Genomic DNA, 24,299 nt, shown 5'->3' on the forward strand with positions numbered 1-24,299 from the left:
AGCCAAATGCGTCATTACATAGAGGCCGAATTACCAATATCCAGAGTTTTGTCCTGATAAGTTTCATATAACAGCATAAGTCATTTTATATCTGGGCACTTTACCATGGCTGTCTTGCTGGGACACAGGCTCTGGAAAAGGTCCATGCCCAGTAAAGTGTTTACTTAAGCCAGAGTTTTCCAAACTCCCCCATTACTGTCCAGGTTGTAAGGATATCCATGCTTGAGCACAAGTGATTTAATTGGGTGTGGTTCGTTTTATCCACAGTATCTAGGTCGACAATGTTTAGGTCGACCACTATAGGTCGACAGTCACTAGGTCGACATGGATGGAAGGTCGACAGGGTTTCTAGGTCAACATGTGCTAGGTCGACAGGTCTAAAGGTCGACATGAGGGGGGGGGGAAATTGTGTCGTTTTCTTCGTAGAGTGACCGGGATCCCAAATTAGTGCACCGCGTCCCCTCGCATGGCTCGCTTCGCTCGCCATGCTTCGGGCATGGTGCCTTCGCTTCGCTCGGCACACTTTACCGTTCCAATCGTAGTCCACGTGGATCGTTAAGTATGAAAAAAATCCCAACTCATGTCGACCTTTAGACCTGTCGACCTAGCACATGTCGACCTAGAAACCCTGTCGACCTTCCATCCATGTAGATCTAGTGACTGTCGACCTATAGTGGTCGACCTAGACACTGTCGATCTTCAGACCGGATCCCGATTTAATTAGTACCTCAGTCAATTTGATTTAAATCAAGCATGGATATACTTACAACCTAGACTGGAATTGTAGAGTTTGTGAAACTCTGATGTAAGCGATAACTTTACCTTTGTTTTCCGATGCAGTGGAGCAACTGCACTTAAATTTCCTTTACTGGGTGTATCTTAGATGAATTCTGGGGTCAGGATGTAATGAAGTCCGAGTCTTGCGCCCGTGCAGCGTTGCCGGCCGTGCCGGGTTGCCGCTCAAACTCCGATGTTTTTTTAAAGGTATAATCATTTACAAGAAAGGAGCCAGTGGCGTAAGTTTGTCCCAGTTGCCCGGAGGCAAGAAAAATATTGGTGCCCCCCCCCCTCTTAATATTTCATCCGTAAGCCAATAAGATGCCGTTTTGAGATCCGAGTAAAACCGAACCAGCCCATCTCTAATTCTAACTATATGAAGCTACTACAAAACCCATTGCAACTAGGCAGATCTATGTAGGGGTCCAGCCACACACTACATAGATCTGCTCAGTAACTCACAATGCTGATAATTTCTCTGACAATTAATTTGCCAGTGTCATACCCATGATTAGAACCCACAACCTATTACACTGGAAGCATGCACCTTACTGGTGGAGATATCTGCTCCTGCATAGGAAGTAGGAGAATTCTAACTATATGAAGTTACTTGTAATTGTCAGAGAAATAACTTCATATAGTTAGAATTCTTACGTTTCCTTTATAGGAGCAAATAGCTTCATCAGTAAGGTGTCTGCTTCCAGTGTATCTGTAATAAAGAGGGTGTGATTTGTAAGGTGCAGTGACTAGTGGGGAAGTCGGCTACGGAAGAGATACCGGCTGCTGTCAATGAACTTAACTGCTGAATGTCACTGAACACACGGAACAGGAGGAGAGGTGCCCCCCTTCAAAGCAGGAGCCCGGCGGCAGCTGACTCCGTTGCCTCCCAGAGTTCTGCCTCTGAAAGGAGCGATCATTTATAAGTCATGGTTTAGCCTTGTAAATTATTGCCCCTTTACTAAAACGTCTGAGTTCGGACAGCATCCTGCACAGCTGCCGAACCCAAACTTCATTACATCCTGCCCTATGAATCAAATGATGGTCACCCTCACCCAGAACCGGCCCTAACCAATATGATGCCCTAGGCAAGATTTTGGCTGGTGCCCCCTAGCACCACTGCTAGTTCCGCCTCTGATCCTGCACCCCTTTCCCAGTACCATCACCCCTTACCCATAGCAGTCCTTATTTTGGTGCTCCTACCCACTATATTTTAAATAAGAACACTGTGCACATTCTGCGCACAGCCCAAAAAGGGGTGTGTTCTTGCTGGGAAGGGGCATTGCCACACAATAGTACCCCCAATTCAAATTACGCCACACAGTTGTGCAACTTTATTCACATTTTATCATGCGATGGTGTCTCTAATTCACGATACATCACACAGTAGTACCACTTTACCTTATATACATTACTCCTCAAAGTAGTGCCCCTTATTCACATTACATAACACTGAATTGCTCCTTATTTACATTACACCACATCATATTGCTCTTTATTCACATTAGACAACACAGTAGTGCCACTTTACTTTATATACGTTACTCCTTACAGTAGTGCCCCTTATTCACATTACACCCCACTGAATTGCTCCTTATTCACATTACACCACACCATATTGCTCTTTATTCACATTAGACCACACAGTAGCGCCCTTTCTATACATTATGCCACACAATAGAGCATCTTATACACATAATGCCACACATTAGTAATGCCTTTATACACATAATATCACACAGTAATGCCCCTTACACATATGACATACATTATTAATGTCCTTATAAACATAATGCGTCTAACATATTATGCCAACCTTTATTAATGCCCTTATACACATACTGTCCCTTACACATTTGCCGCACATTATTAATGCCCTTGTACACATAAGTACACACATAATGTCCCTTACACATTATGCCAACCTTTATTAGTGCCCTTATACACATAATGTCCCTTACACATATTCCGCACATTACTAATGCCCTTATACACATAAGTATACACATAATGTCCCTTACACATATGCCGCGCATTATCAGTGCCCTTATACACATAATGACACACATAATGTCCTTACACATATGCCGTACATTATTAATGCATTTATACACATGACACACATAATGCCCCTTACACATATGCTGAACACTATTGCACAACTGACCCACTCGCACACAGCACTCACATGGTCGCCAACACTGTGACCCCTGCCTCTGTTTGGATACAGGTGTGTCCTCATATATCTTGCCTCAATACGCCATGCAGCAGGAGATGCCTGACGTGAGTCAGCTGGCAACTCAAGGCCAGCTCTGCTAACGTCGGGCACCTTGTTTTGATGAAAATGTATCTTATTTGCCTTACTATGCGGCTTGGATGCACAAGCATATTCTGTTGCTTAAAATGATATGCGGCATGCCTATATTCTGTGTGCGACTGCGGCTGTATCTGCATATGAAATGCTATGTTACACTGATTTTCAGGAATACACTGTAATGTAGCATTTCGTATGCAGATACAGCTGCAGTCACACACAGAATATAGGCATGTCGCATATCATTTTAATTAGCAGAAGCTGCTTGTGCCCAGAGGCATTTGCTTAGTTTGCCTATACCTAGGACCGGCTCTGCCCTCACCATCATCAGATCACAACTTGTGCCACAGTTTAGTACCCTGGGTACTGTACTGTACTGTACCCACATCCTGCAATGTCAAACAGGTGCAAAAATACAGCTACAAAATTAACACAGAGGGTAAAACAATTCGAGTTACAGTCGTTAGGTTGACACAACTTAGGTTGACACTCATTAGGTCGACCACTGAAGGTCGACAATGCCATTAGGTCAACATGCATTAGGTCGACATGGTCGTTAGGTCGACATGTGCTAGGTCGACAGGTCAAAATGTCGCCATGAGGTTTTTTTTAAATAATTTTTTGCATTTTTTTCATATGTAACGATCCACGTGGACTACGATTGGAACTGGCAAATGCCATAAGGGCCGATGGGCAGGTCCCACAGAGAGTCGGGAAGGCCGCGCGCAGCACAGCCTCCGGCTCTCTGGTTTAGCTGCCCCCCGGTCTCCATGGGAATGGGGGGGTGCCGTGAGTCCACGCCCCTGGACTCGCAGCTTACCCCCGTACATCATGACGGCGCACCCCCCACGACATGCGCGTGCACCTTCACAAATTCCCGGGCCGAAATTGAGGCCCAGTCCGTCGCTGTAAGGGCCCCTAGATAAATATATATAGTAAATACTGCTAGTGCATGCATAATAATGTACCAGAATAATAACAGCAATGCAGTGTAGATAATACACCATAGTCCTGGGCAATATAATGTAACATATGTATCATGTATAATTCAAGCGCACAGGACCCTATACTGCTTCTAAAGCATGCTGGGGGCCACCCACTTCAGGGCAAGGCCACCCAGCATGCTAATTGGTGGCCAGTGATGTGATCGCAAAACAATTGCGATCGCATCTCTGAGTCCAAAATGAATGACGACCCCCTGCATATGCAGCTAGGCTGCGTATGCATGCCATCTCCCACCATTTTCTTAATCGGAGCGGCTGCGTGTGATGTCACTCAGCCACCCCGAAAACAGCCGGACCACTACCCCGCAATGCCGCACCACCACACTCCTGCCACCAGCTGTTGTCACTAAAAGTGTGATCGCATCCTGTGCGTCCGCAGCGCATGCACAGTTTGCAGAAAATCGCTCGTTTGCAGTTCTCTGCAAACTGCAATCTGTACTGAATAACTCCCACAGTCTGGAACCTGATCCCTGGAGGAGGGGGTTTCCCCTGTACCCCAGGGTTTAGATTTCCAGCATCTCAAAATCCCTTTAGCAGCTTTCTGTATTTTTCTTCAATGTTTTTATAAATAAATGCACACTGGTCAGCTTCATTCATGAAACGCTACAATGGAACAAAACAGGCGCAGCACTGATAATACAAGAATCACCTGTTTTATGCTGCACTTTCTCTCAGAAGAACTCTTTATATGTGCAGCCTAGCCCTTTAAGCTGATCCATCAGCTGTGAGTTTTATTAAAATTCTGCAACGATAGATAGATAGATAGATAGATAGATAGATAGATAGATAGATAGATAGATAGATAGATAGATACTGTATATACAGTACAAACACTTTGTATGTTCATACAGCTCGTACTGACTGAGATTTATCACTAGTAAACTCTTATTACAACATCATTCTGGCTGGTGTTACAGTGACTGAGACAAACAGTGGGTGAATTCATTGAGCCGTTTAAGGGCACTGACTACAAGAGTCACTTCCTGTCTGTGATATAATTCATATAATACAACATAATTAGACTGGGAGATTGGTTTAGAGATAAATGGAAAATGAATCAATATTTGTGTCTGGGTGGAAGTCAAGGAGTGCCCCCTAGATGTCCAGACCATAATCACAGGATCCTGTTTGTTATACCGCTGAAAATTAGCTGACTAGTGTTAGGATTCCCTGTGGCTATGTAAAATATAAACAAGGATCAATAAGTACAGATGTTAAAGTGGAACTAAACCAAGAAATATTTTTTTTTTTTTGTAGCAGAATACAAATAGGAGGTGATTGTAAAATGTTCTATTTTTTCTCACACGGCTTAAGACAGGTATACAGTCTCAGCTTTTGCTAAGCGGTAATTGCTATGATTACATCTCTTTATGGGGCCTATTTATCATTTATCTCCAAACGCCACAAAAACTATCATTGCTTATTGCAGCATATGGTGGCAATAACATATTATTTTTCCATGCTGGGATGGCTACTTCAATAAACAGATGCCATGGTGAATTTTAAAAGCTAGACATTTGCCACTGATTGCAACAGTGAATGTTTACAGTGCCCGGTCCTGTACTCTCAGTGTTTCTGGGGGAATTAAGGAATGTCTTTACTCTTTTCAGACTCCAACAGCTCTTTCTATTGAAAATAGTCTGCTGACGCCACTTGTTGCAACATTCCTGTACAGTATAGGGTGATCAGACGCTGCCATTAATGCAGGAAAAATTGCAGGTATCCAAGAGCGGAACTAGAAGTTACCGGGCTTCACAGCACCGACCCAAATGCACTTCTGGGGCCGTCACCTCACTGTCTTCATGCTGCAGCACAGAGTGGTGGATGGAGGAATGTGTAGGGTGGCTAGTGTGATTCACAAGACCCAGAGACGGTGCGGGCCCCACAGCAACCGCACCTCCTGCACCCACGGTAGCTACGCCCTTGCAGGTATCTCCTGCATTAGACATTTGATAATAAATACTGAATGGAGCGATTCACAGATGCACTTCCAGGGGCAATGGACTATACTGCCTCCAGGCTCCAAGCCCTGAAGGGACACCTGCATGTACAGCAGCGGGATCCAAGTGTAAATGCTGCACTTCCAATGGAGTTCTGCAGTGCACAGTGCTGCTGCAGTGTAAATCGGCTTTGTCCCAGGAGCCCTGACAACACAGGACAGCTCCTGCCTGGTACCGCTCAGCCTACGCTGAAGCAAGTGACGGTGCACCCACGGCTGCTGCAGGTTTATGTAATGGGACCCACCGGGGAACGCTGATTCTGCAGACTGCCTGAGAGTGCTATCTATATAATTCAGTAAGGTGTGTGTGTGTATATATATATATATATATATATATATATATATATATATAAAAATCATAAATCGATGTGGCTTAACAAAAAGATTAAGGAACTTATGGGCAAGAAAAGGCGAGCATTTAAAAAATACAAATCTGACGGGGAAGCAGAGTCACTTCAGCACTATAAGGAATGTAACAAAATATGCAAAAAGGAAATAAGAGCGGCTAAAGTAGAAACTGAAAAACTAGTAGCAAAGGAAAGCAAAGCGAATCCCAAAAAATTATTTAAATACATTAATAGCAAGAGATTAAAGAAGGAGAGTATAGGCCCTTTAAAAGACAAGTTGGGAGTTTTAAGCAAAATAATGACATAGCGGAAACACTGAGTTTTTTTCAACAGTATTTACTAGAGAGGACCCAATTCAGGGACTAACATATAATCTCAATAATGAGAATATCCCACTGATAGGTACTTATTTAAGCGAGGAAGTAGTCTGTGACCGATTAAAACATTTAAAGATTAATAAGTCACCAGGTCCCGATGGTATTCACCCAAGGGTTCTAATGGAGCTTCATTCTGAACTTGCAAAACCGCTATTTTTGATCTTTAAGGATTCAGTAATATCAGGTATGGTTCCCAAAGACTGGCGTATAGCGGAAGTAGTGCCTATATTCAAAAAGGGAAGTAAAGCTGAACCAGGTAATTATAGACCAGTTAGTCTTACATCTATAGTGGGGAAAGTATTGGAAGGTATTCTAAGAGATAGTATTCAGAAGTTCCTTGAAGTCAATAAATCATTAAAAGGAATCAACATGGTTTTATGAAGGACAGATCCTGTCAAACCAACTTACTTGGCTTTTATGAAACAGTAAGCGCAAACCTAGATCAGGGTAAAGAGGTGGATGTAATCTTTTTAGATTTTGCCAAAGCGTTCGATACTGTACCACACATGAGACTTATCTACAAGCTACAAGAATCAGGGCTAGGAAGCACAATATGCACTTGGGTCAAAAACTGGTTAGATAATAGGGAGCAGCGCGTTGTGGTTAATGGATCTTTTTCAACTTGGACTGAAGTGCTAAGTGGTGTGCCGCAAGGCTCAGTATTAGGACCGCTATTGTTCAATATTTTCATTAACGACCTAACAGAAGGTCTAGAGAGCATGGTGTCCATTTTTGCAGATGATACCAAATTGTGTAAAGTTATAAATGCGGAGGAGGATGCTGAGTCGCTTCAGAATGACTTAGTTAAATTAGAAGCTTGGGCAGCGAAATGGAGAATGCGTTTCAATACAGACAAGTGTAAGGTAATGCACTGTGGTAACAAGAACAAAAATAACACCTACCTACTAAATGGGTAAAATTAGGGGATTCTGTACTGGAAAAGGATTTAGGTGTCCTCATAGATAGCAAACTAAGCAGTAGTACCCAAAGTAGGACTGCAGCAAAGAAGGCTAATAAGATATTAGCATGCATAAAACGGGGAATTGATGCTAGGGACGAGAGTATTATACTCCCGTTATATAAATCACTTGTGAGGCCACACCTTGAATACTGTGTACAATTCTGGGCACCTTACTACAAAAAGGATATCCTGGAGCTAGAAAAGGTTCAAAGGCGGGCGACCAAACTAATTAAGGGTATGGAGACGCTGGAATACGAGGAAAGGCTTGCAAGACTAGGCATGTTTACACTGGAAAAGAGGAGATTAAGAGGGGACATGATCAACATTTACAAATATATAAGGGGACAATATACAGATCTTGCGCAGGACCTGTTTTTGGTTAGATCAACACAGAGAACTCGTGGACACTCGCTCAGGTTAGAGGAGAGGAGATTCCACACAATACGGCGTAAAGGCTTTATTACGGTAAGGACGATACGTGTTTGGAATTCCCTGCCTGAGGGAGTTGTAATGGCCAACTCAGTCAACACCTTTAAGAATGGGTTAGATAAATTCCTAATGGATAAGGATATCCAGGGTTACGGGGCATAGTCACGCACTATGGTTATTATAAAAAAGAGGGGTTAATCGGAACGGCAGTCAGCAACTTCAGTCAAAATTTTATACAAAATAATCGTGCATAGGAGACCACAAATAGGTTGAACCCGATGGACAATTGTCTTTTTTTCAACCTTAGATACTATGTTACTATATATATATATATATATATATATATATATATAAATGGAACAAGGGGGGATGAGGGATAAATAGCGACCAAGGTGTCAATAAAAAGTGGGTTTGCCAAATAGAATGTATTTATTAAATTAGCATAAAAGAGACACATAAAAAAAGAGACACATAAAAAAATGGGAACAACAATATATACACAACCGAACTAAAAGCACTTAAATGAATACATGCACTTAATAAATAAATTTTTTCCTTATCTTAGAATGAGGTAGGTACAGATCATCCAACGCGTTTCGTCTCAAGGACTTCTTCAAAGACCCTTTGAAGAAGTCCTTGAGACGAAACGCGTTGGGTGACCTGTACCTACCTCATTCTAAGATAAGGAAAAATTGTATTTATTAAGTGCATGTATTCATTTAAGTGCTTTTAGTTCTGTTGTGTATATATTGTTGTTCCCATTTTTTTATGTGTCTCTTTTTTTATGTGTCTCTTTTATGCTAATTTAATAAATACATTTTATTTGGCAAACCCACTTTTTATTGACACCTTGGTCGCTATTTATCCCTCACCCCCCCTTGTTCCTACATTAGTTTCAGGGAATTACCACCCCTGTATCCATTTGAGGGAAACAGCTGACGCCCCACTAGCATACTTGCCTACCTGACCCTCTCCATGAGGGAGAAAATGCTCTGTTCCTGGACTTTCCTGGTAATGTATGATTGCCATCACCTGTGGTGAAACACCTTTCTTATCAATTAACTAGCTCACCACAGGTGATGGCAATCATACATTACCAGGAAAGTCCAGGAACAGAGCATTTTCTCCCTCATGGAGAGGGTCAAGTAGGCAAGTATGCCCACTAGTGGTGTAGGGGAGTGTCTTATTAGCCAGTCATCATACAACATATCTGTTTTTATCGCATGTGGCGCAGTAATAATCCCTGTTTCTACATATATATATATACATACCGAACTCCAACTTGCATCCAGGCGACCGGGTTGAACTTACGCCCCTGCACAGATGTGAATCAGAAAAGAAAACTCCTTTTTGGCGCACTCTTCAGATAATACTGCATATAACTTTTATAAACTGAAGCCACAAACTGAAAATTAATAAAAATATACTGTATAATAGTAAGGCTACTTAAATTTGATACCATCATGCAAATCCTGTTTTCGCATAATTTTAAGGACCCATAAGCTGGATAAATAGGTTTTTTGTGCTGTCTGTACAGGGAGCAAAACATATTCCATGGCTAGGAACGTTTTTCCAGGTAGGTTCCAGACGTTCAGTATTGCAAGGCACAAAAATGTCCAGAGTGCCACTATCATTACAGTATATGCAAACATAATAGATGGGTACAATGAATGTTAGTGCCGTTTCTTTTCATTTTTTTAAGCTACTGTAGTTTGCTCAGGTTAAGTCAGATAGAAACATGCATCATCATTTTGTACTGATGTTTTATTTCTGAGCAGGAATAACTTTGACAGGGTTCACTCACCAGAGGCCCAGGCTTTGCTGGGTATGCAGGCCACATTTTGGTTCTTCAGTTTGGACAGGGTCTAGCCAAATGGGGAGGTGGAGCAGGAGGTGAGGCACAGTATGCCAAGTAGGAGAGTGACTGACCCAGTAGGTGCCACTAAAAGCATCCTGGAGTGCCATCTTGTGATACTAGCGCCAAGGGTTGCCTACTCCTGCCATATTCTAGATAACGTAAATTTGTGTTGACTGTCTATTTTCTTTTTAAAATCCCATTAGTTCATCTGATTTCATGTTTAAAAATGTCTACTGTGGCACACATTGCTGCTAACAGGGAAATGTATTTATTGATCCACGTCAGTAACATTCATACTGTGTGTAAGCGATATCAGTAGAAATAAGACAGCATGCAGTTAAAAACGTAAAAGCATTCTTAAGAAATTAAAGTGGTTCAACATCCTGAACATGTCAAGAACGATGTTTCTTACCCCATCATCACTAGAAAATTAAAACTATGGGGCTAATTCAGGTTGGATCGGAGCGATCCAACCAGAATTTTGATGAGTGCCCCATGGTTGCATGCGCAGCTCCCGTTCTGTGCATGTGCCTGAATTTACTGTGGGTGCCCCGCAGAAAATGCGAACGCCTCTGCCTGTCAATCAGGCAGAGGCGTTCGCGAGGCATGAGGGGGGGCGCAATGCTCCGTTTCCAAGGCAGAGATGGAGCATAGTGGGGGCGGCAACGGAGAAATTATGGCAGTGCCAGTCAAACCGTGGGCGTGACAGGGGCGCGTTCAGGGCAGCTGCGTGATGACACAAGCAGCTGCTGCGATCATTAAAATGGCGGCGGGCCTTCTGCGGGTGCAGCCAGACTGCTCCGGCAGGAGGCTAACCTATTTTTAAAGATCGCAATTTCAGTGTGGTTGAGAGGGGCGGCGGTTAGCATGCTGAGCGGCCTTGCCCTGCGATGGGCGCCCCCCAACATGCAATCCAAAGGATTGCAAATTCTGCTACAGAGAAGTACTGATGTCACTGAGGTATGAGGTACTGCATTCTTAATAATCAAAATGGCTGCCTCCTACAGACATTGGGGCGGGTGTACTAATCCTTAAGGAGTGATAAAGCTCCTGTCATGTTTCAGGCTATGTTTGAAAAGAGACAGGAGTTGTTTGGTCGGGTGGTACTTTTATTCTGTCCACTTTATCTCTCTCCAATGCTTAGTTCATAGACCTATTTATCTCTCTCCACTTTATCACCCTCCAAGGCTTCGCACATCTCTGCCATTATGAGAATGTGAGCTTGTTATAACCATTTCCTGTCTCTGATTTTATAACCAATATTTTTGTTATTTATACTTGTATAGAATTTCACAGATGTGTTAGATATCGCAGCCCGCTGTGACACTCAGGAGATTCTCCTACAGAAAGGCTGCCCACTGAACCACATTGAATTTCCAAAATCCAAAATTGAAACACACAAGAATAATCCATTGACAGAAGGAGTCCAGATAAACAGCAAAGATGTGACACAGATTTCGCCACAGAAGCTTGTCCTTAAACTGAGGCCAGGTAAGATTTGATTTCCTTATATAAGAAGAAGTCAATGTTTGTGAACAATTCCCAGCACAATCTTGTCTGTCGTGGGTGGTCTCGTGATAAATATCAGTGATTTTGATAATGTCCATATCCTCCCTTGCAAGGACAGAGATCAGACAGAAGTCTACAATATTCCCACCTGGAAGTCAAATATTACTTACCTGTGTGCTGAGTGAAGTCAGATGAAATGACTGCTTTGCTCTTAATGTACAGTCAATGGCTGATCCTTTAAAAACACCACATGTGTCATTCACCGTCTTTAGATGGAATTTAAGGACTAAAAAGTTTGGGAAGTCCCCATTGCACATGCAGGTGTTAAAGTGTCAGCCTCAAGAAAGAAATGGGAACCAGCTGTTTTTAGACATTTTCAATGCTCCTACAGCCTTTCTTCCATGAGGTTGTTAAAGAGTGGACCCTCCCTCATACTGCTGATATCAGTTTGGTTTCCCTCCCTTTCCACCTTCAGACTGGATACCTTTCAAAAGATATTGATTTCCTCAAGATATGTACTCTCCATTAATACTGGTCAGAATTTTTATCAAATATCTAAGCATACTTAGCTACTCTCCGAGAACCTATGGAAGACCACCAAAGTTTTGGGGAGTCACCCAGGATCTCAAAAGATCATCCTGGATCCCAGAAGATCACTTGCATCATTCCCACCCTACGAATTATGGCTTGTGAGGAAACAGCTGGACCAATATGACGTGATTCTATGATAACAGCTTCATTTGGCTCCTCCACCACTTATAGACACATTTTACCATGACAGGGCAGGGCCAAATGACACTAATAGTCCAGCCCCACCCCTATCACCAGCCATTGGCATCACTTCTCTTCTCCCAGAGAGAATTGATCAAAGTATGCATCCAAGTCTACAATGATCTTGACCAATGATTCTTTACAGGACATGACAGTTCTTTGTCGATCTAAAGCAATGCTTTTCAAAGCCAGTCCTCAAGTCACGCTAGCAGTGCATGTTGTCTATATCTCCTTGCTGGAGGACAGGTGTATTCATTACTGTTTGACACATTTTATGGTTCTAATCATTTCACTAAAGATTTTGTGAGGAGCCCTGGAAAACATGCACTGTTAGTGTGCCCCAAGGACTGTATTTGAACTAAGGCAAGCACACACTCTTTCAGAAACAAGGACCTAAGCATAAAGAAATTGATTAAAAAACAGCTATCTAAGATCTCTTAACAGGATACAAATAATAATATTATTAGTATCTTGCCATGGGTTTATTTTATACTAGCGTTTGCCGTGGCTTTGCTCGCGTGAATGTCATCCAAAAAAAAAAATGTAATCTCCGTAGTTCATAAACCATCCCTAAAAGTATATTTCTCCCCAAAATTTTTTATTTAGATACATATAGTCATTTTGGACTTGAGGTGCCTGCACACTGCACGCAATCAGTGTCAAGTGTCTGTTTTTTCTTTTATTGCTCCTCTACTCGATGTCACATCGAGATTATACATACCTCAGTTTCTTTCTAGGTCATTACGCTATCCAATAGTGAAAACGCAATCCAAATTCATCCAGTAGTTTTTATGTGATGCCGGAACAAACAGACAAACCAAAAACAGATTAAACATATATTGTACTGTTGTTTTATACATGAAATATTTAGCCATTGCAAACTTGAACCATTGACAGGATCTCCTGTATGTCCATCATTCATATCTTTGGGCATTTTATAAGCTAAGCGTGATAATAATGTTTAATATCCTTTATTGAATATACGGTTGTTTCTACTTCTCTGATCATTGGTTATTTAGGGCTAATGGACAAATTTATTATTGGTAATATATTTATATCTGCATAAAATATGTTCAAATATTTGACATTTATGTATAGAAAAAATGTTTTATTACCAACTAATAATCTGCTCTGTAAATATTACTGTATGTATTATCATTTACAATCATATGCCACAGAGCGAAAGTAGTAATATTATTCTAAAATCCCAGCCTTTGTTTACTCCAGGAGATGAAGTAACATTTCAAGTCAACATCCGTCAAAGTGAAGATTATCCTGTAGATTTATATTACCTTATGGACTTGTCTGGCTCTATGAATGATGATCTGAAGACCATACAGGAGCTTGGATCCACTCTTTCAAAAGAAATGGGCAAACTGACAAGCAACTTCCGCCTTGGGTTCGGGACTTTTGTAGAAAAGCCAGTTTCTCCGTATATTAAAACCGTTAAAGAGGAAATTGAGAACCCTTGCCAGTAAGCAACTTATTCATCTTTAGTCACAACTGTCCACCTAACTGCTGACTAGGAGTAACTGTTATAAGTTCAGTGTATAATGTGTTACTCAGCTGTGACTTATTGAAGGATGACAGCTTCAGAACACTGAAAACTTTAGCTGATGCCAATATGACATAACATTTTCCTTATAAAGAGAAACTAGGATCAAAATACATATTTAATGTTTTATAAAATATACCATATAACTAAATACAATTTGCAATGTTATTTATCTTATACTGTAGTATATTGTTCTGCAGTTTTGGAGGTTTTTAATATAGCAATATCATTTGCTTCACAAGTGACTAAATACATTTTACTGCAGCATAACTAGACCAATTTTTTATATAGTACCTAAATTACTTTTTATCTTTTCGAAGTAACGTTTATTTTTGTTTTCATGTCTAGAATTTTTTAAATTTTTATTTTATTTTTTCCACAATAGAGTAGCTTTCAATTAGTATATGACTGGTCATCTATTGGTGATTATGGGCAAGATGTATCAAACCTTGGCGAGAGATACATTTCCAATCAGTCGTCTCCTAACTGACATTTTTCAAAGTACAGGGGGAGATGTAGCAAACATTGGAGAGAGATAAAGTACCAACAAATCAGCTCAAACCGTTATTTTTTCAAACACAGCCCTTAAATCGCAGGTAAGAGCTGATTGGCTGGTACTTTATCCCTCTCCACTTTCTCTCTATCCAAGGTTTGATACATATTAGTAGGAGAACCTGACACGTGATCAACCTACTGGCTCTCCTGGCTCTCTCCTGTAAATGTTCAAGCCATCAATGTATTACTTTGAAAAATAGAATTCTGCATATTGTTGTATTATGTATAAAATGAATGTTTCTTCATTTTCTAGCACAGTGTCCATATACTGCTTACCAACCTTTGGATATAAGCATGTTTTATCATTAACCCACAATACAACACACTTTAATGAGATAGTAAAGAAACAGAAAATATCAGCGAATATTGACACACCGGAAGGAGGATTTGATGCGATTATGCAGGCAGCAGTCTGCAAAGTAAGTGGTTTACTTACTATTCTTTTTTCTATATAAACTGATGCTAATTTAGGACCTAGTTTAGACCTGATTGCTCCTCTGCAATTTTGCAGAGGGCTGAGATCAGATAGCCACCACCCATAGAGAGTGAAAACCCACCCTGTGCAAGTGTGCGAATGCATGCATATGCCATGCAAAAACTTCGCCAGACAGTGGACATCTGCAAATCCATTCACACCTCACTCACCATCTATTGGTTTTTCCATACTGTGCAGTCTGTGCGTAGCCCGGGACTTACTCCTACAGTGCGATACAAACAGGCTGATTGGGGCCGGAGCTGACGTCACACACCTGCCCTGAAAACGCTTGGGAATGCCTGCGTTTTTTTCCTGACGCTCCCAGAAAACCACCCACAAATGCCCACTTCCTGTCAATCAGCCTGCGTTCGCCTAGCGATAAACAAACGCAGGATTTTTTTGCAGTTTGGCCTCGCGCCTGCACATTATGATCCGTACGCATGCGCAGTCATTCGATAATTGGACGCTGTGCGATTTCACCCAACAGCGATCCGGTCTGAATTAGGCCCTTAGTCCTTTTGTGGGTTGACCATACATATGAATGTAATCTATCAACATGTATTTACTAGGAACCAATGATATCATGAATGTTGCTGATCCCTAGAGAATTGATAGCCTGCATTCACAAAATGGCTGCCTCATCTTTAAATTACCTTTACATTTTGTTATAGTTGAACTACTTCCTGACCAGCCAGCATATATAAATGTAGCTCAGGCATTATTACAAGAAGATGTTGTAGATTATTGGCCCTTTTCTTTTAATGCAGGAACCAGGCTATCGGTGTCAGTGTTGACCTCTAGTCCTGTTCTATGCCCTTTAACTGTTTAATACAGCTCATAGGCAGGGTTGGACTGGCCCACAGGGGTACAGGGGAAACCACCGGTGGGCCCTACTGTCTAGGGGGCCCACCTTCTGCTCTAAGGATCAGGTTCCAGACTGTGCACTTGAATTATACATTATATCTATGTTACCTTATACTGGACTATGGTGTACAGTGCATTGCAGTTATTAATCTGTTATTAATCTGGTACATTATCATGCATGCAGCAGCTGAATTTACTGTATGTATTTATGAAGGGGCCCAGACGTTACACTCTCTAATGGTTAGTCAAACCAATGAGGTGGCAGGCCACACCCTCTCTGCAGACTGGCCACACCTCTAACATGGGCCCCTACCACTGCATATCCCCGGTGGGCCCTACATGCCCCAGTCCGACACTGCTCATAGGCATACTGGAATCTCTTACATAGCATACCCATTGAATGCCATGCTAGATTAAGCAAGTTGATCTTTTCCTTGGCACCTAACTCCATGTGGATCAGAGCACTCAGCTGCTTCACATTTTCAGTTTTAGGGGTCTATTCATGATGCAGTGAAAAGAGTGGAGAAGTGAGCCTGTGAAGAAGTTACCCTTGGCAACCAATCAGCTGCTCCGTACAACTGTATAGTATGTAAATTATAAATATTACTTCAATGCTGATTGGTTGCCATGGGCAACTTCTCCACTGGCTCACTTCTCCACACTTTTCACTGCTTCATGAATAGACTCCTTATCATGCAGTGATTCTGATCACATCCATGTCCTTACTTCATTATTTTTTAGTGCCATCAACAGTGCTCCTTCTGATTTTTATATCGACGTAATGCTTGTTTTCTGATGGTTCTCAATAGCAGGAGATGTTCCAACAAAAAGGGCAGATTTGTAACAAGTGATATTCTTGTTATCACTGGTTACGAATGATAAATGGTGCTCCAGCCGATCAGCTCCTATCTCTCATTTTTTCAAAGCCATGTTAGGAGCTGATTGGCTGGAGCACAATTTATCATTCGTAACGAGAGATAACAAGAATATCACTCATTGCTAAATCTTCCCCTTATTTCTTACCGCTATTCAGGGCAATTATCTCATAAGTCAATGTTATGTGTCAAACTTCAAACAAATTTATTGTTAAAACTAAATACTAAAATATTCCTGATGTTACAGGATCGAATTGGATGGAGGAATGGATCAATGCATTTGCTGGTGTTTGTGACGGACGCTGATTCTCATTATGGTATGGACAGCAAATTGTCCGGTATTGTGATTCCGAATGATAGTCAATGCCATCTAGACAGCAATAATGAATACGACATGTCAACTGTCCAGGTATAGTGCTTTTTATTCATGTGCTTAAACATTCTATCAGGAGAGATACTGTGAGATTACTGTTATTTTCAAGACTTTTAAGGAGCGATAGATATGTCTGGCAGTACATTTATTATTTATTAACATTTACTTATACAGAGCTGGCAAGTCTCATTGCACTTTACAGTTGTGGATAAAAGTATAATAAATCAAGACTAGGCGGTAACAAAAACGAAGACAAGAGGGCCCAGCTCGTAAACCTACACTCTATAGATTAAATGACATTTACAAACAGTAAAACGTGTCATTTATTATGCAACAACGTGCCAACCTGTCCGCCTAAAGCAGCTTGTGCCCACAACACAATATCATTTACATTTGTTTTTTCCTTTTTGCAATTGCCAACTTAAAGGCTCTCTACATGACTTTTTGTAGATCTCACTGTGGGCCTACTCCATGTTTATTCGCAATGGCTGATTGTCACACAACTAAGCGATTATTGGCAGACTGCGTATGTGCGCAATCGCAATGCGCGAAGGGGCTGCTGCAGTCTTGCTCACAATGAGGATTCATGGTAAAGTGATTGACAGGCAGTGACTGTTTGGAGGTGTTAACAGAGTGTATATGGGGAGTGGTTGGGAAAATGCAGACGAGTCATGGACGTTTTCGGGGCATGTATCTGCTGACAGCTGTACGTGCAAAAACATGGCGCCTGTCAGTGACAAACGCAGGATTTCTAGAGGGGGGTTTCTAAATACAGTCCACAATATTCCACTCTGTGGAACATTGGAGCAAGTGCATGAGTCTGGGGAAGCAGTATAGGAACCTAGTAATGACCCTGGCCCTATAACATTGGTCTTTTTATACACTAGGCAATTTATGGAAAACACATTATTAACATTTAACACTATAGATGGTCTAGGGCATAGGTTCTTAAACTCTAGAAATATCTACACAAATATAATAGAACCAGTACTGCATTTTCTAAGCACACATTCACCCACCTCATGGTAAGGCTCTTGTCTCTTCTTCCTGGTAGCTACTCTCTGGTCCAGTGTACTGCATGAAAACTCAGATCCACACACACAGCAAACTTGGTAGAAGAAGCTGCTACAACTGGGCATGTGCAGCAGCTCTGCTAGGTCCCTTAAAGTGCACGATGTGGTGGCCGCTCTAGTAATAGTATTATATACCATTGCTATTGTTGTCATAACTTGAGCCACATTCCAAGAGGAGGGGGGTTTCTGGGCAACCGGAACACCCCCCCCCCCACCCCCACCCCCCGCGTTTGCTTATGCCTGTGTACAGTCTTGTAACCGCACATGAGGGAACAGTAAAAAGCTTTCCATTTCTCTCCTAGAATACTGCTTGTTATAGTCCAAACTTACCGCTCATTGCAGTCTAATTTTCTTAAATGACAGAATGAGAGTGCGTGCACACGTTGGAGCTTATGCACTGAGTGGTGTGCAAGTCAGCCACAAGTCCGGTGGCTTTGCATCCACGGATAAATAAATGCAGATCTTTGTCTGTATGCTGAGTTGCCTCCATTACCTAAATTGATAAAATACGAATACATTATTTTGCATGGATTCCTGCCCACCACTGACATGGAATACCCAGAGCCCAGGAGTGTATATATAATGGGCTCTGAGCACCACAACACGCTCCCTGCTCAAATAGACTATACTTACCTCTCTGATGCAGAATTCACTGGGAGAATAGCACTGGCACCATTCTTCCAGAAATACGCACATGTGTAGTAGACTCGTGACAGGAGTGGTGGCTGCATGGAGACTAAACAAGACCCTCTCCTCTTTTAACCACTTGCCTCGCATGGTCGCATCAGATATGACCACACCAACAAGTGCTTTATCTGACCCGGTCGCACAGGATGCGACCAATTAGATAAATAGTGTTTGCAGCAGCAGGGAAGAGAAACTTCCCTCCGCTGCTGCTCTCAGAGGTCCGATTGTCAGGGTCGTCTTAACAGCAGTGTAGGCCCCTGGGCACAGCAATGCACTGGGCCCCCTACCCATCCTCCAGCGGTAGGGGTGGGGGGTGCTATCAGCGGCAGCTTTGATGTCCCGCTGGAGGTAGGGGGTGTTCTATCTTCTGCTCAGCATGTAGGACTTGGAGCAGTAATTTCTGCTAATTACTCCTTTACTGCACAGATGGGGCTAAACTGTCGAAGGAGGCATTGGGCTGAATGAAGAGGCCCCGGTATATGGCTTCCAGGGTGGTAAGGGGTGTTTAATACATAGGGGAGGGGTGGATAGTGGAGTGGGCTTAATAGTCATCATTTTCTGGTGGGAGGGCAGCTGGCTTGACTGCAAATGTCTCAAGTTCCTGAAATTAGATTTCTTAGCTTTGAATGAGATTTAAAAAAAACTAGAGAGTCCAACCTTTCAGGAGATATTGGGGACTTGGGGATCAGAGTTCAGGAGCCAGAGCAATTCACCAATGCAAATATAAAACTGCATACCAGGCGTGTGAAGCTGGAGCAGGGATCAGCTGCTGGAAGGCTGATATCTCTGTTTCTGGGCATAGTAGAGACAAGCTGCCAATGTCTTCCAAAAGGGGAGAGTCCCAGCTTTTGGAGTATACCCTCTGAAAAACTCTAAGTCAGACAGAACCCGAGATATCTGGCTGGGAAGAGCAATTAACAGGCTTGGATGGGGACCACTGCTTTCAAGTCGGATATCTCCATTTCCCCAGGGCCGATTTTCAAAAATCTAGTACCCCTGGAAAGAGGGGAACCTCGGCTATAAGCCTAAGGCCCTTATACTCATGGGGCCCTTGGGCAAGAGCCCATTAAGCCCATATGAAAAGACAGCCCTGCCAATTGCCTTCCTGCACTCTCCCCCAGTGTTTGCCATGCTGCCGATCATTGCTGATCGATCAGCACAGCAGGACCCTCCCACCCAGTGCCTGCAGACAACAGCAGCCACTGGGGAAGTGTAATTCAATCCCCCCAAGCCCCCCTGTGTACCTGGTGGCTGTCCCCGCTGTTAAAAGGAAAGTCGCGATGGTCGCAATGTTTCCAATGTTCCAACAGTGTCTACCGATTTTCTGATGTTTGAAAATGACTAATATTTTGAATTTAATTTGTTTAGTTTTTTTAACTAAAATTATTTAGAAAAGATTAAATTAATGTTCTTCACCTAATCCACTCATTAAAAAAAGACAACTTCTGAGTGTTTTTTTGGGGGAAAAAATTGTCGGTTAAGTGGTTAAAACACCCCTACACCGGATCCATCTAGCTCACCTTCCCACCTCCCCTGTCAAAGTTACATGTGTTATATACATTTTTTGACCATTGGTATATACTTAGGGGCCCTTACAAACTTTTTCCTTGGTGCCTACAATATATTTAGTTATGCCCTTGGACATTCTCATTATAATGTGGTATATAATGAACTGGAGTGCATTGTTATATAATATGAACTGAGGGCACTGGTATGTGGTATAATATGAAATGAGGACACTGAGGACACTGGCATAATGTGAACTGGGGGTACTGTGTTGTATAATGTGTACTGGCAGCCCTACAATGTTACATAATGTGAACAATGACACTACTAGGGTTCATAAAATAAACTAGGGCACTACTGTGGTGCACAAGTAACATCAACTAAATCACTACCAGCACAGTTTGTAGGATATGGCCAACAACATGGAATACTATTGAAAAGGTCCCTCCCAAAATGGCCTCAGAGGAGATAGTTCTGAAGGATGCTAGAGGAGGCGGTGGCCATTTTGGGAGAGACATTTACTAGAGGAAGCTCAGGGAAAGGAGGCAAGCATGAGCAGCTGCCCCCAGAAGTGCCAGGGGGGAGGGGGGGGTCGGTCAGATGTTGGAATCAAAATGCTGCAACTAGCAGCGGCAGTGGGATGAAATGGTGTCAACCCCTGACAATGAGCGAGTAGTGTGGCATTGGTATAATTTATAAAGGAGCATGAGCATTACTATGTGAAGCATAATAATAATAATAAGGTGTCAGGGGCATTGCTGTGTGGGGCATAGCTTAATATGGTGCTAGGGGCATTACTGTGTACGGCGTAATATAGTGCAAGGGGCATTACTGTGTGGGGCATAATATGGTGTCTGGGGCATTACTGTGTGGGGTATAAGCAGAGGCGGATTGGCCATAGGGTTTACAGGGAAGATCCCCGGTGGGCCGACGCACCCGTGGGTCCTGTTTTGTTTGTGGACATGTGGTCCTTTTTATAGACATAATGAATAAGATGCAAAATAATTTGCATATATGAAAATTACTTTGCCACTTAGCCTGTGATTGCAGATGATCTAGTGCAGCGATTTTCAACCGCTGTGCCGCGGCACACTAGTGTGCCGCGAGCGGTCTCTAGGTGTGCCGCCGGCAGCCAGATATGCTCCCCACCGCTGCCCGCCAGAGAGATCCGTTGCCGCCCGCCAGCCAGAGACCCGCCGCCAGCCGGAATCAATAGCCGGCTCGGACAGCGCTGTGCAGTGTGCACTTCCGCGTGTGTGACTCATAGGTCACGCACGCTACGTCTCATTCCTGCCTGGAGTGCCCTCCCGCCCGCCCACTGGCCACTCTACGTCCCATTCCTGCCTGGAGTGTACGTCCGTCCGTCCACTGGCCATTCCACGTCGCATTCCTGCCTGGAGTGTCCGTCCGTCCACTGGCCACTGCTGCTCCTCCATCCATGCTGTCATCTCAGCGTTACAGATGCAGGTTTTATATTTAAAATAAAAAATGTATTTATGTAAGCAATGTTTGGAATCACTGTGTGGGGGGGGGGGGGGGGATGTGGGTGGCAGCAATTATTATTGGGGGCAGTGGGTGGAATTATTATGGGGGGCAATGGGGTGGAATTACTGGGGGGGCAATGGGGTGGAATTACTGGGGGGGCAGTGTGTGGAATTACTGGGGGGAAAGTGTATGGCATTATTAAGGATTAGATATGTTTTACCGACAAACGTGATGTTGGCTGTCAGTATACCGATCGCGGCATCCCGTCAGTTTAATTACTGTGGGGGCCAATGTGTTTTTTTTTCCCGTGGCGCACTGATGGTGTGCCTTGGCAATTTTAAACTCTTATCGGTGTGCCGCGAATTGAAAAAGGTTGAAAATCACTGATCTAGTGTATGCTCTGTCTGCCTGCTTGGCTGACATATAAGATTGAGTGAATAGTGATTGGGATACGGTTGGTGTAATAAGCAAGAAAATCTATCTTTCTAAAGAATTATATAGTGTCCTAAATTCTGAAGGTGTATCGTATAATGTGCTCATAATATTTAATTTTATTTCTTTTTAACTTCCCCCTTGATGCTGGACATGCCCACTATCTGGAAAGTCTTGGGGGGAGGGTGCTGCTGCCATGGCCCATGGCTAGACCTTACCCATGTGGGGCCACTAGTACAAATTTTTGCAGGGTCGCTTTTTGTTCCCAATCCGCCCCTGGGTATAAGGTAGTATTTTCCTGCAAGGCTATTCTCTGTTTTTTTTTTTTTGCATGCATATTTTTTAATGTTCGAACTGGGAGTTAAATAGTGTGGAAAGGGCATTGAGCACTACTATGGTTCAGAAAATGAACTAGGCCACTATTATGGTGCATAAAATTAACAGCTGCTGCAGAGAGGTGTCTCTCTAGATTCTAGAAGCATTAGGACAAGGGCCCCTTCAAAATGTTGCTATGGGGCCCACAAAGTTCTGGTTATGCCCCTGTGCAAAATGTTGTACCCTCAGAGACATCAGCATTTTCAAGCCTAAAAAATAAGTTTGGCATACCAAAAGCATTTTTTCACAGTGTGAGGCATTTTTTTCATTTTTCCCTCAATTTTTTTTGTTTTTATTATCATATTTTTGTTATGCACACCAGTGCCTGCAGGAAAGTACTGGTGTCAGAACTGTTATGCAAAACAAATGGACTCACAGACAAACTGGGGAATATGACATAACGTACACAGAAGGTGATAGGGTAACAAAATACACACAAAGTGAACAGAGAAGCCCAGAGGCTAAGGAACTGGGTATCTCCCTTGTATTAGAACTGCTCAGATGGAAATAGCAAGATGTTGTGTTTTAATACGTAGAGAACCCGAAATGCTGTTGCTAAGGGCAACAGCAAAACCCTAAAGGGTTACCAACGGGTGTGGCAGTAAACTCCTTGGTCAGAGATGGAATGATAGACACAAGGAGAGACTCCACAATCCTGATTCTCACTTGCAGTGCACAGGTTTTAGCTTACTGCCACTAAACTGACCCCTGACACCTAGCACAGTGAGACAGGATTAGACAGGCAAGTCTTAGAATACAGCCGCAAACTTGCTAAGTTCACAGAGTAGTAACAGAACCCCAGCAAGCTAAACGACTGACTCCAGTCTTACTGCTAGGTCTGGATTGGCAGAGTGTAATACCAAATCCCCAGGCCTATTTGCAGTAAGCAACAAACAAATACAAAGCTACACAGTACTGGCTAACTTTCATGAACTGACTAACCAACAAAGATTCAGCAGCATCTGCTTACCCTGAAAAGAGGCCTTATAAAGCAGGTGCTGTCCACGCCCCACTCAGACCTCACAGACTGTGAGCACAAAAACCAGCACCGGATCCCCTGCCGTGCACAGAGCCTATAACCACTGCACAGCAAAAGACCCGAACCGGAGTATCAGCTGCGCTCAGGTTACTCCACTAGCACTTGTCTCCCGGTTGCCATGACGACGTGGCAGCACAGGGCAGGAGACCCTAACAGTACCCCCCCTCTGACGAGGGGTCAAAGAACCCCTACCACCGGGTTTATCGGGGAACTGCGAGAAGAAAGAGCGTATCAGTCTGGGGGCATGAAGATCACAACTGCGCACCCACGACCGCTCCTCCGGGCCATATCCCTTCCAGTGCACCAAAAATGACAGCCGACCCCGAACCACCTTGGAGTCAAGAATCCTTTCAACAACAAACTCCCTCTGGCCACGTATCAGAAGAGGGGAAGGTCTTCCACTGGAAGAAGGATTACTAATCGCCCGTTTTAAAAGGGAACAATGAAATGTTTTATTGATACCCAAAGAACGGGGCAGATCTAACTGAAATGCCACCGGATTGATAACCCTGGTGATCTTATAAGGGCCGATGAACCGGGGGCCTAACTTATGAGATGGCTGTCTCAACTTCAAATTCTTGGTTGACAACCAGACGAAGTCTCCTAATTTGAAGCTGCAGGGTCTTTTCCGCTTATCAAAAACCCTTTTGGTCACTAATGAC

At 43.0% G+C, this 24,299-nt stretch overlaps 1 protein-coding gene and 1 long non-coding RNA gene across 5 annotated transcripts in view; one reads left to right on the top strand and one right to left on the bottom strand.

Moving 5' to 3' along the window:
* LOC134944790 (uncharacterized) overlaps nucleotides 1–24,299 on the bottom strand; it is a 129,499-nt gene that overhangs the window by 89,628 nt on the left and 15,572 nt on the right. The window lies entirely within an intron of this gene.
* Nucleotides 1–24,299, top strand: part of ITGB6 (integrin subunit beta 6) — a 195,406-nt gene that overhangs the window by 17,572 nt on the left and 153,535 nt on the right. For all 4 annotated transcript variants that reach the window (XM_063933652.1, XM_063933654.1, XM_063933655.1 and 1 more), the window contains 4 exons: nucleotides 11,350–11,554; nucleotides 13,571–13,817; nucleotides 14,707–14,872; nucleotides 16,915–17,076. In XM_063933652.1, the coding sequence (XP_063789722.1) occupies nucleotides 11,350–11,554; nucleotides 13,571–13,817; nucleotides 14,707–14,872; nucleotides 16,915–17,076 (780 nt within the window). The remainder of the gene's footprint in view (nucleotides 1–11,349; nucleotides 11,555–13,570; nucleotides 13,818–14,706; nucleotides 14,873–16,914; nucleotides 17,077–24,299) is intronic.

The sequence above is a fragment of the Pseudophryne corroboree genome, chromosome 7, assembly GCF_028390025.1.
Source record: "Pseudophryne corroboree isolate aPseCor3 chromosome 7, aPseCor3.hap2, whole genome shotgun sequence".
Lineage (NCBI taxonomy): Eukaryota > Metazoa > Chordata > Amphibia > Anura > Myobatrachidae > Pseudophryne > Pseudophryne corroboree.